General features: G+C 41.4%; 3 protein-coding genes across 3 annotated transcripts; 2 read left to right on the forward strand and 1 right to left on the reverse strand.

Moving 5' to 3' along the window:
* Nucleotides 1-1,269: 1,269 nt before the first annotated feature.
* On the forward strand, nucleotides 1,270-5,894 carry riok2 (RIO kinase 2 (yeast)). Its single transcript, XM_035166776.2, has 10 exons — nucleotides 1,270-1,474; nucleotides 2,570-2,708; nucleotides 2,812-2,928; nucleotides 3,228-3,403; nucleotides 3,520-3,608; nucleotides 3,716-3,907; nucleotides 4,000-4,092; nucleotides 4,389-4,829; nucleotides 4,947-5,046; nucleotides 5,388-5,894. Exons 1-10 carry the CDS (start codon nucleotides 1,409-1,411, stop codon nucleotides 5,547-5,549), a joined length of 1,575 nt encoding a protein of 524 aa, XP_035022667.1. The 5' UTR covers nucleotides 1,270-1,408; the 3' UTR covers nucleotides 5,550-5,894.
* A 959-nt stretch (nucleotides 5,895-6,853) lies between these two features.
* On the forward strand, nucleotides 6,854-12,695 carry LOC118114939 (protein limb expression 1). Its single transcript, XM_047341289.1, has 6 exons — nucleotides 6,854-7,194; nucleotides 8,023-8,228; nucleotides 9,027-9,167; nucleotides 9,258-9,353; nucleotides 10,411-10,488; nucleotides 10,933-12,695. The coding sequence occupies exons 1-6, from the start codon at nucleotides 7,119-7,121 to the stop codon at nucleotides 11,410-11,412; spliced, it is 1,077 nt and encodes a 358-aa protein (XP_047197245.1). The 5' UTR covers nucleotides 6,854-7,118; the 3' UTR covers nucleotides 11,413-12,695.
* Nucleotides 12,696-13,202: 507 nt separating this feature from the next.
* On the reverse strand, nucleotides 13,203-16,738 carry LOC118114940 (coiled-coil domain-containing protein 42 like-2). Its single transcript, XM_035165705.2, has 8 exons — nucleotides 16,632-16,738; nucleotides 16,099-16,298; nucleotides 15,728-15,833; nucleotides 15,284-15,376; nucleotides 15,001-15,192; nucleotides 14,054-14,275; nucleotides 13,795-13,953; nucleotides 13,203-13,714 (listed from the first exon to the last, which is right to left on the reverse strand). Exons 2-8 carry the CDS (start codon nucleotides 16,161-16,163, stop codon nucleotides 13,598-13,600), a joined length of 954 nt encoding a protein of 317 aa, XP_035021596.1. The 5' UTR covers nucleotides 16,164-16,298; nucleotides 16,632-16,738; the 3' UTR covers nucleotides 13,203-13,597.
* Between the last annotated feature and the right edge of the window lie 197 nt (nucleotides 16,739-16,935).

Raw genomic sequence — 16,935 nt, forward strand, 5'->3', positions numbered from 1 at the left:
ACCTGATTAAAGGTTCAGTGCGTAAGATTTAGTGATATCTAGTGGGGACATGTTGTAGCTGAACACCCCTCACCTTAGCCTCCCCTTCCAAACATGAAAGAGAACCTGTGGAAACCTTCAGTTGTCATAAAAACTCAAAAGGGGTTTAGTTTGGGCGACTGTAAAAAACATGGCGGCCTCTGCAGAGATGACCCGCTCCCCATTTAAGTATTCAAATATAAAGGGCCCATTCTAGGGTATTCCTCAGACTTTGAGCAGAGTGAACCCTCTTTTGAATATAAAACAATACAAACAAAAACAAGCTTTTCATCCACTAGTGAAACATCTCTAGAAGCACAAGAAGTAAAGTGACTGTTGGACTCACCGAATGTTCACTGGAGAGAAAAGTCTAACATAAGCTGTTTGTTTGGAGACAGAGCTGCTACTGGACCAGATGCTGCGCGGCCATCTCGCCACAGGGCGGCGCCATCATGACTTCTACTCCTCCATATTTAAAGGCGGAAAGGCAGGATCAATGATTTACACACAAAAAAAAGTGTTAAAAGCAAAAAGATGAGACTTTCTGTCTTTGATATTATTTTTACAATATTTATTATCCATTTATTGCAATGCATTCCACTGTATATTTTCTGTTACAATTGTATATATAATTTCTATTATATTTCTTTTTTATACTTCTTATATTGCATGTTTACTTATTTATTACTTTTATTAATGTCTATTTTTTGACTATCCCTATAACTACTGCACCACAGCAAAGACATGATCATGTTATATTTTCTTATTAGCAGTAATTGATTATTTAAATCATTGCGGGGCAATAATATGTTGAAGTATATAATGTAGGATGAATATAATATTCTGTGTTGGTACCTAAATTTAATTTCAATTGTACATAAAATAATTGTGGAATCAACTTTATTTTGGCCCCTTTAAAAATCACGGAATAAACGAGAGAGTACAGAATCCAAAGTAGAGGGTCAGGTGACTCTTAAAATACATGTCTAATGAATAACATTCGTATATTTTGATAAATGTATGAGATACTAGTCATAATTATGAGATGCTAAATCATAATAATGAGATACTAAGTCATTATTTTGAGAAAGTCTGTCATTATAATGACTTATAGGATTTTTTATTTGTTCATGCCAGTGGCGGAAATGGGCTTCCATAAATTACACATGTCACACACTCACTCTATAATTGTGTATTTTGTGTCGTTTTCCACGTGGTACCACCGTGTATCACGTGTTTCCGTACGTCCCGATGACGTCAGCGCGCCAGCCCGAAGTAACGTGTGCTCCTCTCGTGGAACTTCCGCCCTGCACGTGTGTTTACTGTGCCACAAGCTAGCTAACAGCCACATTAGCATCATCCGTTATTACACGGTAACTGTGTGTGAAACATGGGGAAGCTGAACGTGGTGGTGTTGAGATATCTGTCCAGAGATGACTTCCGGGTCCTCACAGCGGTAAGTCCCTGAGCTCAGGAGCGGAGAGAGGTAGCATGTGCTAGGCTAGCTCTGTCCTGTAGCCTGACATCAACACTACCACACACTAACACCTCACTCAGCTGTAACAACACACTCTGATCACCTGTCACCGCTGCAGATGGTTAAATACAGTCAGATTTATTACTTTGCTGTTAATTAACACATTGTAAATCCCCATATGTAAATGATATGCTGTATAAACGCGTGCTTACATGTAGAATGTGGTTATGGTGCCATCAGCAGCCTCTGGGTAACACTGCATCATATTCCTTATGGAGACATGATGTCAGGTACAAGCAGTTGAATGACAACCAGAGATCAATACGAATTTTTAAATAATATTTCAGATTTCTCTTCATGCAATATTAAACATGCTCCTTTATGAAGTAATGTATTTGCTGTGTGTATTACATCTGTCCACATTAGCCTAGAATAAATCCCTGTTTCAATATATATCAGTGTTGGTGATGTTAGACAAAATTCTCAGTAGAGCTGATCTAGTAATCATTATGTCAATCAATAGAAAATGATTCTATAACTACTGATAATTGATAGATTGAGTTATTTTATGAAAACATTTTTACTCAGACCAAACTATGGAAGGCTGTAGGCAATTCAGATGTGTATTTTTGAATCGATGTCTTGAATCTTAAGGCCCAAACAAAAACTGGTTAGTAAAGAACATAACTGACAATTTAATCGATAGTTAAAAATTGGTAACTACAGCACTGATAACCTAAACCAACCAGTGTCTGTGCATAAATGTTTAATCCATTTAACCTGAAGATAATGTGAAGCTTCGGTTGTCTCTGTTCGACGAATCAAGTAGATATCTTCTGAAATTACAGCATAGTATCATTCCCTAAACTGCATTCTTGCATAGAAAGAGTGCTGAGGATTTAGTCTCCCATCACTTACAATGGAATCGCGTTAGGAAGAAATGACTTCAGGAGGGCCAGTATAAATAGACTGGAATGATTACAGCAACGACGACTGTTTAATCATACATATGTACCTGTAAGTGTTGTTTCAGAATAATGTTAAATGTTTTGTCCTGATAATTTCCCCACACAGGTGGAGATGGGGATGAAGAACCACGAGATAGTTCCAGTGAGTCTCTTGTCGTCCATCGCGAGCCTCAAACACGGCGGCTGCAACAAGATTCTCCGAGAACTCGTCAAGCACAAGCTCATAGTCTACGAACGCTCAAAATGTAAGACGACACACAGCAATGCTGACTTTATCTCACAAGTACAGACAGATAAACCGTACATGGAGGTTCTTTTTCTAACATGGTGTGTACATGTTGATTTCAGCTGTGCAGGGCTACAGGTTGAACTACGGAGGATATGACTACCTTGCCTTGAAGACTTTCTGCGCCAGAGAAGTGCTCCTTTCAGTTGGCAACCAGATGGGAGTGGGTAAAGAGTCAGGTAAGAAAACGATCTCAGTCTCTGTTAAACATCTATCTGGTCTGGTCCCTCAAATAAAGACAATTTCAGAAAACACACTATAATATAATAGTAATATTGAATTATTCGTAACACAAGTTGTGAGAATGTGTCTTTTTCTTACTGATAACCATGAATGAGTGCTGAAAAGGCAGCTGAACAGAAGTGAACATAAATAAATCAAATCGAACAAGACATCAGTGTTAATGATTCCATGCCAAGGCCAATCTCTCATTTGCTCATGTTCATGCTAAACTTTTCTTTTTGTTTACTTCCTGCAGACATTTATATTGTGGCGAGTCCAAGCGGGGAGCAGTACGCACTGAAGCTTCACAGGCTGGGTCGCACGTCCTTCAGGAACCTAAAGAACAAGAGAGATTACCACCAACACAGGAAGAACATGTCCTGGCTTTACCTCTCTCGCCTCTCTGCCATGAAGGAGTATGCCTACATGAAGGTAAACAAATCAGACAAAGTAGAAATAAAACACCACCAGTTACTGTATAACATGTACAGCAGGAGACTTTACAGTTTTGTATGGTGCATCTTTTGAGTTGTCTCCCAATCTTTCAGGTATTGTACGATCAAGGTTTTCCCGTTCCCAAACCTGTGGACTACAACAGACACGCTGTAGTGATGGAGCTCATCAATGGATATCCACTGTATGTAAACAAGTCTTGCTTCTTTCTTGCTTTAGAATATTATATAGTTCACTCTCTCTACTCTCTGTTCCTTTCTATAATGTGTTTGTATTGTTTCTCTCTTCCAGGTGTCAGGTACCTAAGCTCCAGGATCCATCAGCCCTGTACAGTGAGTTCATGGAGCTCATAGTCAAACTGGGCAATCACGGCCTGATTCACGGCGACTTTAATGAGTTCAACCTCATGTTGGATGACCAGGACCACATAACACTGATCGACTTCCCTCAGATGGTGTCCACGTCACATCTAAATGCTGAATGGTTGGTGTTGCTGCCATAAAGTGGAAAATCAACAGTTAAAATTGATAATAAAAAAAGATGTAAATGTTCTTTTCTCAACTTTTTGTTTTCAGGTATTTTGACCGAGACGTGAAATGTATCAGAGATTACTTCGCAAAACGATACAATTATGAGAGTGAGCTCTTTCCAACCTTCAAAGACATCACGTAAGTCCTTCTTTGTGTTTTATTTTCTATTGATGGGACAGTAACATGAGGAGCGAGAGCAGAGAAGACACACAGAAAAGGGCCTGTGCTGGATATATACAATATCTTTATTTAGTGGGAACATAGAAATCTCTCTCCCGTTGTCTACATTGTTTTACCAAGTTAAACTACCAATGTTTTTTTATCATTTAGATTTCTACTGCTCTCACCAACACAGTTTATAAATTGCCGATGATACCGAAAAGGTTTGAAGTGAAACAACTCTTTAGTGATCTTCTGTTGTCGCCCAATCACAGGCGGTCATGTTCTCTAGATGTTGAAGTCTCAGCTAGCGGCTTCACCAAAGATCTGCTGAGAGACAGCGAATTTCTACACCCAGCAGGACCTGAGGAAGAGGAGGAGGAAGATGATGATGATGATGAAGAGGAGGAGGACAACAAAGATGAAGAGGCAACAGATGAGGAAGTAAAAAGAGAAGAGGAGAATGTGGACATGGAGGAATACAAACATGCAATGCTGGAACTAGAAGGTCTGAAAGTCAGCGATTCACATGTAGACAGACAAGATGAGGAGGAGGAGGAAGTGAGTGAAAAGAGGGAAGAACAGAAAGAGACTGAAACAGCACCTGCTGCCACAAGGGATGAAAAACCAGAGGAAGGCGTAGAGGAAGAGTTGAAGGAAGCAGAGGATGAGTGTTCAGAACTTTCCACCGCCAACAAAGAGTTCAAACCCTTCAGGTAATGAAAAGTCAACACAATACAAACGACAATATACAGTACACATGATAAGAGGATGATTTTAGGTTTAAGTGCTCCACGTGTAATCTTTAATTTTCGGTGTGTTTACTCCTGCAGAGACTCGGACAGTCTCCTGCACTTGGCAGAACACAGGAGGAAGAGGACGGACAGTGAGGGCACAATGGGCAGCATAGGGAGCTGCTCTACCATACCACCAGTAAGTTCAACACACACACAGAGCTGTCTGCACTTGTATTATAGAGGAGGAGTCAACGTGAGAGCAGGCGACATTATTACGGTACCATTACAAATACTGATTTGATCACATATTTGGACATTTGACCACAAACTACAGCAATACTAGAACACCGTTTTGGGCTAAAACTGATCCGTCCTGCACTGTTTCTAAAGAGTGTTCACATGCTGTTTCAGTTTGTGAAAGAATGAAATGTAGCAGAGGCAACAGATCTACATCGATTTCTGTCTGTTGTACAGTGACACGGTCCTGACATTCGTCTGTGGTAACCTGCCGTGTTTTTTATTGTGTGTGTGCTGCAGGACGTGGTCCGTCAGAAGGTGCGGAGGCAGCTCACCAAACAGCAGAAGGCGGCACAGAGGAGACGTCTGCAGAAGGGAGAAGCCAACTTGGTTACCGAATCTAGGAGGGACAACGAAAACAACATCAAGTCTAGTATGGATGGCGCCGACTTCTGGGGATGAATGGGACTGCAGTGATGGGCAGACGGCATTCATGTCAACATGCCTTTTGTTTGGACAACATGCATGTGACATGGGTCATCCTTCACTGTCTGAAGAGTTTTAGACCCATGATGGTTCCTGGAAAAATCCAACAAGACTTTGGGAAACCTGAGGGAGGAGTTACAATTTAGATCTGAAGTGAAAACATTGTGAATCTATTTCCCTGTATTTCACTAGGTGGCTCCCCTCAATGTATAATGATGAAGAAACAATTGTCTGTTTGAGCTGCTGTGGATTATAAAGCTGTAAACACAGTCTAATGTTGGTATAATGAATCAATTTGACAATTAAACCATTTATATGTTACTGCCGGGTGATGTTTTTCTGTCCAAAATAATGTTTCAACAGGAAAATATGTTTGCCTCACACATGACTAAATAACATACAATATTCCTACAACAGACAGAAATGTAAAGACTAACCTGGAATGGAAGTCTCAAGTTCATTCTCAGTTTGCATATACTACTGACCAACCAAATGCATTATGGGAGCGCTTTTCTTTATGCAAATCACATTGTTCACAGGTCTCCAACTATTATGCTAGTTTGAATAGTTTGCTACCTCCGTCCTCCCAGCTGCCAATCAAAAAAGTAGAGATTGACAGGCATGTGAGGAACATGCATGTTCCAGAACACATCTGTATGTTTACTATGAAAAGTTCCAAGGAAAGGTTATATACTTGTTCACTCTCTCCCTCCCTGAGACATTTTATCAGAGGGTGAGACATGTGAAAGACGAGAGTAGAGAACTTGGGAGCTGAAGAAACCGCTTCTCCCTCAGCATTTGGTTCATTTATGTAAGAGGCTTTCAGAGAGCGGCTGAATTCAGACCCGAACAATGGCCATTCATATTGAAGAGGGTGAATGGAGCTCAGACTCTGGGCTCAGTGGGCTCAAATTAGTGTGTGAAGTCAAAACTATCCCACCCCCCACACACACACACATCTTAGACACTACATGTTGGACAGAGTTCTTCCTTTATGGTCCTGGATACTGACATTAGAAAGAAGCAGCTAGTTATTCTTAAACAGCAGTTCATCATTTTCATGTTCCTCAAGATGGGGCGTTGTGTTGTCTGTGGTTCAACTTGGCAATTTTGTGCAGGTCTTCAACTTTCCAGCTCTGTTCAGGGATTAGCCAGCTGCAAGGCCGGAGGGGAGGGGCTCAGCATTCCTGCTCGGCACCTCTGTGTGATTGTGTGTGTGTGCATGTGTAGAAAGAGTGAGGGGCCCTCTGAGCTAATTGGCAGTGAGGGTTACAAAGGTGGTCTGCTTCAAAAGAGATCCTGGTGAGATGTTCACACAGGAGAGGAGGAGGACGAAGAGCAGTAGCGAACGGGAGAGTGGTGGGGCTTTCGGATGTTTGATTATTTCTTTAAATGTTCCCATTCCGAGCCATGATGACGATGGTTGCTCATTTCTGAGGATGTCTGTAGTGTTCTGATGGACGGTTCTGGAGAAGCACGTGGCAGCTGAGGAGAGAGGACTGACGGAGTTTCAGGTGGTTGTGGAAGTTTAAACGCTGAAAGAGGATGAATAAACTGAGAATGGAGGAGAGCATCATGTCATACCTGGCGCAGAGTGAGACTGACACCAGCCCCAATGACCGTGAGTATCAGAAACACATTCAATGTCAGAGAATAGTCATATTTTTCAGTTTTATATATCTGACTGTTACAACTTACATCTGTGTTCACCACTGACCTGATACTGACGCAGTAAAATAATACATAAAGTAAGAATTTCATTGTTTTCTAATATTTTAGCAAGATTTCCTGTGAGTATGATCCCTGCAACAAGTGTCAGTCTAGTGATGCCTGCACTGCAGTGAATTGTTTGGTACTTGGGAAATGTTCAAACCTATTTCAGGGCCAGAAAAAGCTCAAAGGGTCAAAACAGATGATTTGTTCAAGTTATGGGATGTTTCCCTGCAGTTCATGATTCTACTTAAATACACATAACTTAGACTGTCTGTATTCATATATACCACATTTCTGGTTTTGATGACCACTCAAAGCGCTTAACTGTACAGTTTTTCCCATTCACCCAGGAACAATGTAATTTGGGGTTCAGCATTTGCCCAAGGACACTTTAGGGGGGGGACTGGTATCAAACTGCCAACCTTCTGGTTAGTGGACGACCCGCTCTACCTCCTGAGCCCCAATAAATGCAACTTTACATAAATCGGACTTGTATATTCACTGCAGGTTAACATTTACACGTTATTTTACCAAAGTTTTCTCTGACCTTTTACTAAAAACATCACCATTAAATATAACCCATCATTTATTTGACTATTTTATGCATCAGACTGGAAATGAAGACTGATGAATTGTGTCTCCTTGAGATAAATGCTTGCCTTTACACTCCATCAGTTCCCTTTCTGTCCTGTTCAGCACTGTCACTCTTCTTTTTTGACGTCCACCATGTGTGCAGTGAACGTGGTGGCCATGCTCCATCACTTCTGGGAGCAGAAGCAGACGAGTCAGTTGAGTGGTTCCCTTGGTGACCCAGGAGGTTCCAGTGGGGACACAGCCGTCCAGACGGAAAGCTTGTTGTTGTATGAATCTGCACCGTCCCCCGGTCCCCCGTACATCTGCTACGTCACCCTTCCTGGAGGAAGCTGCTTTGGGAACTATAAGGTGTGTTGGTCATCATCAGTGCTTTCTCGAAACATTTCACCTGCAGCTGGTTAATGTAACATGCATGTGCTGCCTTAAAAAAACAGACATGAACACTTGCTTTTCATAAAATGCTGTTGTTGTAACATGTTGTAAGTGACCACAAATAGAGCTAAAGTCACAGGTTTTATGATAGTTGATGCAGGTAATGTTCCTGTCCTGAGTTTATTCTAAGGATAAAATTACAGAGACCGAAGAAAGTGTAACATCAGTGGAAAGTGTAATTTAAGTCACCAATTCATTCCAATCTATGTAAATAACTTATTATTATTATATTGTTTCAATTTAAATATAAGTTATTGAAAGTTATATTCCAAGCCAGCCACCAGAATCAAGTTTTCTTACAAGTTTAAATTTTTCTAGAAATAAGCATTTGAATTTGTGTCAAATTGTATCACATCAGCTTCCACATGCAGAAGTGGGTGCTTGCAACACTTGAAGGCCTTTCAGTGGGAATACACACACACACACACACACACACACACACTCAATGGGCTCATTGTGACCCACACAGCAGCTCCCCAGCTCAGAGCAGGCATGTGATTGGTTACCTGTGAATGCCTCTAATGTCCTGATCTCATTGGTCTCACTTCTGATCCCATGATTAGCTGAAGTGAAGTGTGAAATCATCATAATGTAAGAGTGTGTGCCCATTTAGGCCTGAAATTTCTGTTTGAAGTGACAAAGTTTCACATCAGTTTCCCTCCCTCCTCCTCTCGACATCGTGACTGGTCATCTTCATCCTCTCCTCGTCCTCAGGTGTGTGACACTCAGGCAGAAGCTCGGAGGGACGCAGCTCGCGTGGCCCTGATGAACTCCCTCGTGAACGAGCTGCCGTGTCGACGCATCAACTCTCAGTTCATCACTCAGAGTTTGCAGCAGGCGGCCACACACAGTGCTGTGAGTTTAACAGTCACTACTACACTGTGTTGTGACGACACGGCAGAAGAATGAGTCTCGTCATAAATGTTGACTCTTTTCTCTGTACAGGTCTCTACTGAAGATGCGTGTGATTCCAGCACCAGTATAGGAACCTACAGTTCGCTCCTCCACTCCTACGTAGGAAGGACGATGCTGGAGTTCCAGGTAAAACCTCAAACTAAACTTTAGCAACTCTGTTTTTCCTTTTTTCTTTGCTCATAAATCATCTGAGGCCATGTGGTAATTGTGTAAAAGATCGATTTAATTCAAAGGATTCAGGCTTTGTGAAGTGCTTATTTATAGTTCTAGGATCTTGAATATACTTGGATCCCAAATTAGAGCATTGTCATTTTATATAATTTGGAATTATTAAGCCAAACATAACAAAACCCATAACTGCTGGGTGGTAATTCCAGCATACATTGTTATCATTGCACTCCTACTCTTGTCTGAGTAAGACCCTGGCAGGGAGTCTTGGAATGAAACACCTAATATTTCTACCTTAGTGTAAATAAGCATATGTCTGCAGACCGAGGGTTGTTATTAGGGGGAAATGGGTTAATTATGCTTCCAAAGCACGACTCAAAAAGATGGAGAGCTTCCAAGTACTATACACACCTCCATATGTGCACAAATGTACTGTTAATACACTGGCACTGAAATGTAGTCACACGCATGTAAAAGCCTGCAGGCGCAGCACAGCATTATCCATGATGTATGCGACTTTCAGTGCTTTCTAATATGTAGAATTGGTAGCAAATATGTGGTAATCAAACAGACTCATAAACAAGGGCACAAGGCAGATGCAGAGCTGGAACCAGAGTAAACAGGCAGTGCAGCGTGGACTTCAACCCCAGACTAGTTACGTTTTCCATCTGTGCCTCATTAGGTCAATTTCAGACTCTCTGTTTAACTCTTATGTCACCAGCTCGTACACATGGCAGCTGTTCAGCCAGACAGTGTTTTTATAAATGACGATGAAACCTACCTGGTGCATAGCGATTTACAAAATCTTTTCAAACCAATCATCCACAGTTTAGTTCACAGACACATTATGGGTTGTCTTTGTCAGACATACGTGCACCGAGCTGAGTGTTAGAGTTTGTTATTCAAATCATTAACTGAGGAGTTGCACAAGACTTTCTTTATATATGTCTGTGTGTGTCTCCTCACCCACTTTCTCACTCTCTCTCTCCCTCTGTCTTACTCGCTCCCCGCACAGGAGATGATGACAGTGTTCCAGCTGTTGCACTGGAACGGGACACTGAAAGCACTGCGGGAAAGACAGTGTTCTCGACAGGTACAGGCCTTATCAAAGATCTCAGTTCAATCAGGAGAGACTGCAGTTAAAATAGGAAGAGAAGAGATGAAGTGAAGTGATATAAGTGAGATTCCATTTGGTGATTAGACCTCTTGAGAGGTTTTAAGCGGGTGAGCCGTGCTTAGTGTAGGACACATGCAGGGTCTCGACACTGGTGGTGGTTTATGGGATGTAGAGAATGTTGAGAATCTGAATAAGACGAGATGAGTGGACAGGATATGGAGATTTGTGATTAGATGATTGGGGTGATTTGGGAGGAGGAGGGTCAAATCATTGAAATGACAGCTGACAGCAAGAGAGTGGAGAACAGAATGGGTCATAGAGAAAGTCTTCCTGATTGAACTTATGCTAAGCTTCCTGGTTATAGTAAACCTTGATGAAACTTCAGTGTGACGGTTGCATGTTTCTTTTCCTCCCTCCCAGAGCGTGATTTCCTACTACACTCAGCGAGGTCTGGATGAGTACATGCGCAGCAACATGGCTCTGGATTGGCTCGAGCGGGAGCAGAGGTCAGCGGGGCAGCTCGGGGAGGAGCTGCAGGTGGCGCAGAGGGAGCTGGTGCTTGCCCGGCGTCGAGGCATAGAGCTGCGCTTCCACAAGGAGAAGACGGAGATCCTCAGCTTGGCTCTGAGTCAAGCTTACATTCACCACAGCTCCGAGGCCTCGAGCCCGACGCAGAGTCACACCTACGAGCAACTTCCTCTACACGCATTATACAGCCAGGAAACAGAAGACCAGATCACACCGCCCTGCAGTCCATCACCAACCCTTCATAAAAACACAAAGCAAACACTCTGGCAAACCCCTGGCAAACACGTGGCCTCCAGCAGTCCTTCACCATGCTCACTGCAGACTTATGGGACTTTAAATAGACCGAAGAAGAAGGGTAAGGATGGACGATAAAAACTTTCATTTGACTCTGAATGAGCTTAACGTCTGCCACTCGAAATGTGAGAGAACAGAACGTATCCAGCATGGTTATTGTCTTCAGGTATTTTCATCAAGCGCTACAAATACTTTGTGCATTTGTGTATTAATAATGCTCTAAGGAAATAACACTCTTTAATGAATATACAGTAGGACTAAGAGTTAGTGATGCCTGTGTTGCAACTTTAACCACAAGAAATGCAGCAAATGGTTTAAATCAAGTAGTATTAATGTAGTTAAAGTGTATTGTACAATATCAATAATGACGATATTATTTTCATCAATAGCAATATAACAAAAGTCAAATATATAAATCGATATAATGTCTGTGCAGGCACAGTGAGGAGGTATAACACATAATGAATCTACCTCAGATTGTGTTTGTCATTCTGTGCCCATAAAAAAGAGTTTAAATCCACAGCCTTCACTCAGGAGCAAAATCAAACTTTGTTAATTACAATGGACTCCGGGTTTTCTATAGAAGTCTCTAAACTGACTCTACTTCTCACTTGATTTATTACGTCAGTAAACATTTTTCTCAGGAGTTTATGGTTTCAATCGGTTTCAAGTCTTTTCCTATACAGCTAGATGTTAAGTTAGTAAATAAAGGTTCCATTTAGAGTAAAGCAAATGATGAAGCATGGTGGTATAGGGGGGCGTGCAGTGTCCTCACGCTCTCAGTCAGGCTCCAACCTGTTCCTCCAAATATGTTTACTTATGGTTACCAAGATGGCGCTGACCAAAATGCAAACTGGAGGCCTAAAAACGGCGGCTCACATGTGATGCAGTTGCCACTTGCATTGAACTCAATAGAAATGATAATGTGACATTTACTGTGATAATTGTTGATTTTGACTGTTGTGAAAATGTCTATCATGATATGATTTCTGGTCAAATCGCCCAGCCCAAGCAGTGACCATTTATATGTTTTTGTATAAAGTGCAACTCTGTCGTATAGACATATTATGATTATGATCATATTATGATATTACAATGTCACCTATAACTTAAAATACAGGAATTTTAGAGTTGTTTAAACTATTGAGTAAACTGTTAAACTAACAACAACTCAGGGCTTCTGCCTGCCTCACTCTCATGTCATCTGATGTGTTCATGCTTACTGGATACTGAGCAACTGAAGTGATTGCATTTTTAAAGGGAAAAAGTTAGCTTGTGTCTTAACAGACTACATGTTGGAGAAATAATTTATACCAAGTTTAGATTATTCTTATACTTGTCTTGCCTGGTTGACATAGTTTTTGATAAGGAACCATCTATGGAGGGTTTATAGGCTGTTATTAATGCTTAATAAATCACTTACTAACATTATAGATGCATAATATCTTTCCAGTGCTGACACGTCATGTTCCTCACCATAACTAGAATAATGTGCAGCATTCACAACACACAAGAGAGGATGAAAGAGAGAACCAGTATTATTTTTCAAAATGTGTAAATAACCAGAACAGAAGTTCCTAAATGGTTAAATTTAAGACCCCAATTTGTATGAATACCACAAAACACACACACACAAAGACACAGGTATGTTATAACTCAATTTCAATTGTTTTTCAAGATGATCAAGTAAAAGAAATCTACTATTTTTTGGATGTTCACTAGTAACACAACACTGCAAACAAATAGTAAAGAAGCTGCTCGTGGCTCTCGCTATTTTATTTTCAGTAAATATGGAAACTTAAACAGACAAGGCCATTAATTGTCGTTTTTCTGGATCCAGAGCTGTGTATATGCAACACTACACCAAGTTTTATCCACATTATCCTTTATTCTAAATTCAAATGAAAACCATTAAAAGCATAATTCAGGCAGGCTCCCACCTCTGGAATGAAAATGTCTGGTTAATTACACCGACTCTGATATTTTTCTGACATGATGAATATACAGTCATTACAAAGCAAATCCAACTGGGAATCCTTGTCCAAATGATTATTCAGTTTTTGGCTGCATTCTTTAGTTTCTTCATTTCATTGAAGTTCATTGTCTTCAAGTTTAAAGCTCAGTTAACTCATAGAGTTTTGCTTTAGAACAACTGGATGAACTTAGAATGAATCCTGAAGTAGTGATGCTTGTTCAGTAAAATCAGTTTCAAAGCAGCATTGATTATTAGGTTTAAGTTCAAATTGAAATGCAAATGATTAGATTATCCGAGTGGGCTGAAAGGCACTTTTTGACTCTTCGTTTCTGTCCATCGTTGTGTCTGTGAGGGAGTTTGATGTAGTTGCACTATGTCCTGATGGTCCTGGATGAACATCTTGATCTAACAGGGAGACAGTAGGAAACAATGATTAGTGTCTGTTGCCTGTGGCTGTCTGTCCCCATCTCTCTCAGGGTAAGTACCTTGTCCAGCTGTTTCTCGGTGTCATTCATCCCGACACCTTCTTCTCCTTCTATTTTGCCACCTGTCGTTTCATAGAGGTTGAGAGTCGCCATCTTCATCTGTCCCAGGAGGAGTATTTTCTTTGCAGCGGTTTCCTGAATGGTGTTCCACTTCCTTTCCTGTGTGAAGATGGGGACAACTGAGTTACATACAGAAGATATGTTCAACCTCTAAGCATCACTTGACTTATTCCATATGACTCAGGATGATGTGTGGTACCCAGATCAGAGCTCCAGAGCTTGTCTCGTCCAGCCTGGCCTGGAGCTGGGACAGCTGGTTGCTCCTTTGCAGCTGCATCAAGTCCTGCTGGTTGTCCAGAGCTGCGAGAGCTTTTCTCTGCTGCTCAACCTGCTCCTCTGCCTCTCTCTCCCTCTGACAGAGCTGCTCTCTCAAGTGCAGCTGACTCTCCAAGTTATCCGCCAGCAACTCTGCATCTTTGAACTGTGACAGACACACACACGCACACACATACACACAGAAGCTGCAGTCCCAAAATGTAACCTCATTATCTCCTCAAAACATGTCACGGTTTTCAAAAGTGACATTTCCACAAATAACTACACTCATCCACCTCTCACAAGTTCACACAGTGTGGCTACTGTTTAAGTCCTCATCTCATGACAAGGTGAATCAATATTTATGGTGGCTTATCACTATAATCAAACAATTTCCAGAAGTCAAGCAAAGAGATGTCACAGTTTGGGAATTAGTTATTTTTAGTAAATGCAGTGGTTTAATAAATGCATCTTATTGCCTCCACCAAAGGAAGCTATGTCTTCATCTGTGTTTGATTGTTAGCAGGATTACACAAAAACGGTTTACCATGAAACTTGGTGGAAGGATGTGGTGTGGGTCAGGAGAGAAAGCGACTACATTTTGGCAATTTGGTGCAGATCCAAATAAATATCCAGCTCTAGTGAGATTAAATCTGATTTCATGGCGGATGTATTCACTCTAAGTATTAAGCAAGATTATGCAAAACGATTTCCATGAAGGGGCGGGACACGACCCCAAAAAACCCATTCATTCTCGGAGTGGTTCCAGATAAAGAAGCAGATCCAGGGTTGTTTAGTTGGAGGTATGTGCACTTCGAGCGGCCTTCTTGTTTTTTATTGGTTTCGTCAAACGTTTCTCTGCCATGTAAAAACCCTCACATTAAAGTATACCTTCGTCATTGTCACCATCTGCTCCATGATGTCCCGGTACACAGTGTGTCCCTGCACCTGATGGTCCAGCTTGTGCTTCTTCTGCATCAGTTCAGCCTTCTCCTCCTTTAACGTCTCTATCTGTTTGTCCTTCTGAAGAGCCTCTCTCCTCTCCCTCTCTGCTTTCTTTACAGTCTTATCAACATCTGCCTCCTGTTCAGAAGGACACAGAGGGGTGTTTAGTTAGTTAGGCTGATGTCATCTAACACAGGAGTCATGTGTGAAATATGGTTCTCTACTGTACCTTGAGGAACATGTCAAAGCTCAAGTGTAACTCCTGGGCTTTGCTGTGGTCCTTTTGCAGCTCATCTATGCGCTTTTGCAAACTCTCCGACTTCTAAATAAAATCACACAAGTTTATTAGTTCATACTCAAAAGTAAGTCTTCATTGACTTTTTTTCTTTCTTTCCACATTTGACTACCATAAGAGAGATGGAGACATTTCCTTTTATTCGTCTTATTTATGACACTGAAAGGTCCGGAAGTAAGGTTTTTAAAACCGAGCCAGAGAGGTATTTTATATTCATTAAGTCATCCAAAAATATTTTAGCATGAATTCTGTGCTTTTACTCACTGTTTTGAAAGATTCGGTTGATTTATTTTATCAATGTTATGTTGTTGGGTATTCTTGCTTCAGTATCAAACTCAGAAATGATGAAGAATAAAACTTCAGCTGTCAGTGCCTCACCCGTTCACGCTCCTGTATCTCTACTTTCAGTTGCTCGTCCTCTCGGCGTTTATTCAGCAGATCAAAGATTGCAGCACTCCTGTCAAGTGCTCTTGTCATCACAGGGCTACACACACACACACAGGGAGAGAGACAGACAGGCAGACAATAAGAGAGAGAGAGAGATTTAACCTTACCCATAATTACTATTTGCCTTTATTAACATAATCTTAGCCTAACTTTAAACCATGTCCATAACTTGAAATGTAATTATTTAAGTTACGGGGTCTTGCTTTTTGTTAGCCGCAATGTGACTGTGGGATCAGATTTAGATCCATACCACATGAACAATATGGACCACACACACACACACACACACACAATGAACTCACCATGAAAGCTGCTGATCACTGCTGTGCTTGGATAGACTCATGACTCCTTTGAACTCATGACTCATTTGAACTCTTCTGCTTCTTTAGTTGATCAAACTAACTTTGTTCAAACTCTCTGTGCGCGTGTGCATCCAGCGTTCCTGCCTGTCGTCACCATGGTAACACAAATCAGGAACCTTTAAAGGTGCAATGCCACGTTTCTGTTTCAGTGACAAAGAGAAAGTTAATACACATTGGCAGAACAACTTTCAAACAGACTTTACATTATGTCTGTGAGTAAGAATCTATTAGCACTGCAAATAATAAGTTAATCATGAGCATAAGAGATAATAATTTTAACAGACAGCGGTTTACAAAAACATAAAATCTTTATTTGTCGATAATGAAACACTTAATTCATATTATAAATAATATCAGAAAGTATTTTTGCTCTGTTTGGCTCTGTCGGCTTGCCGTAGGGAGGTGGAGTAGTCACGTGGTCAGATATTGTTATCGCGGAGTTCCTGGAACAAACAAAACAAATGACAGCTGACCAGCGGAATGGACGATCGCCGCCTGTCACCCGCCGCGACGTGTTGAAATCTCATGTTGACAATGTCAGCGACCACACGGAAACCACGTTAGAGCCGCTGGGGGATTCATAACGAAGGAGGAAAGGCAGCGGAGCACACAGACAGTTAGCCGCTAGCTTAGCTTAGCCTTGGCAGGGGCGTCCTCTTCGGGGCTGGACTTTCGTTTTCTAGAAATGTGTTCAGTGTTTACGCTAACCTCCATGCTAACACCGATGCTAGCTGCTGCCTCGCTGTTCTCCGGCGCTGCCTCTTCTCAGCGGGTCTT

The sequence above is a fragment of the Hippoglossus stenolepis genome, chromosome 9 (assembly GCF_022539355.2).
Source record: "Hippoglossus stenolepis isolate QCI-W04-F060 chromosome 9, HSTE1.2, whole genome shotgun sequence".
NCBI lineage: Eukaryota > Metazoa > Chordata > Actinopteri > Pleuronectiformes > Pleuronectidae > Hippoglossus > Hippoglossus stenolepis.

Bases quoted from the DNA above. Each gene is read 5' to 3' on its own strand.
- riok2 (XM_035166776.2), top strand. From the start codon at position 1,409: ATGGGGAAGCTGAACGTGGTGGTGTTGAGATATCTGTCCAGAGATGAC. The intron at 3,908-3,999 runs GTTGGTGTTGCT...TTTTGTTTTCAG, and splicing joins TCACATCTAAATGCTGAATG to GTATTTTGACCGAGACGTGA. The intron at 4,830-4,946 runs GTAATGAAAAGT...TTACTCCTGCAG, and splicing joins AAAGAGTTCAAACCCTTCAG to AGACTCGGACAGTCTCCTGC.
- LOC118114939 (XM_047341289.1), top strand. From the start codon at position 7,119: ATGAATAAACTGAGAATGGAGGAGAGCATCATGTCATACCTGGCGCAG. The intron at 9,168-9,257 runs GTGAGTTTAACA...TTCTCTGTACAG, and splicing joins AGGCGGCCACACACAGTGCT to GTCTCTACTGAAGATGCGTG. The intron at 9,354-10,410 runs GTAAAACCTCAA...CTCCCCGCACAG, and splicing joins GGACGATGCTGGAGTTCCAG to GAGATGATGACAGTGTTCCA.
- LOC118114940 (XM_035165705.2), bottom strand. From the start codon at position 16,163: ATGAGTCATGAGTTCAAAGGAGTCATGAGTCTATCCAAGCACAGCAGT. The intron at 15,193-15,283 runs GTACAGTAGAGA...CCTTCTGAACAG, and splicing joins GCTTTGACATGTTCCTCAAG to GAGGCAGATGTTGATAAGAC. The intron at 13,954-14,053 runs GTACCACACATC...ATCTTCACACAG, and splicing joins GCTCTGGAGCTCTGATCTGG to GAAAGGAAGTGGAACACCAT.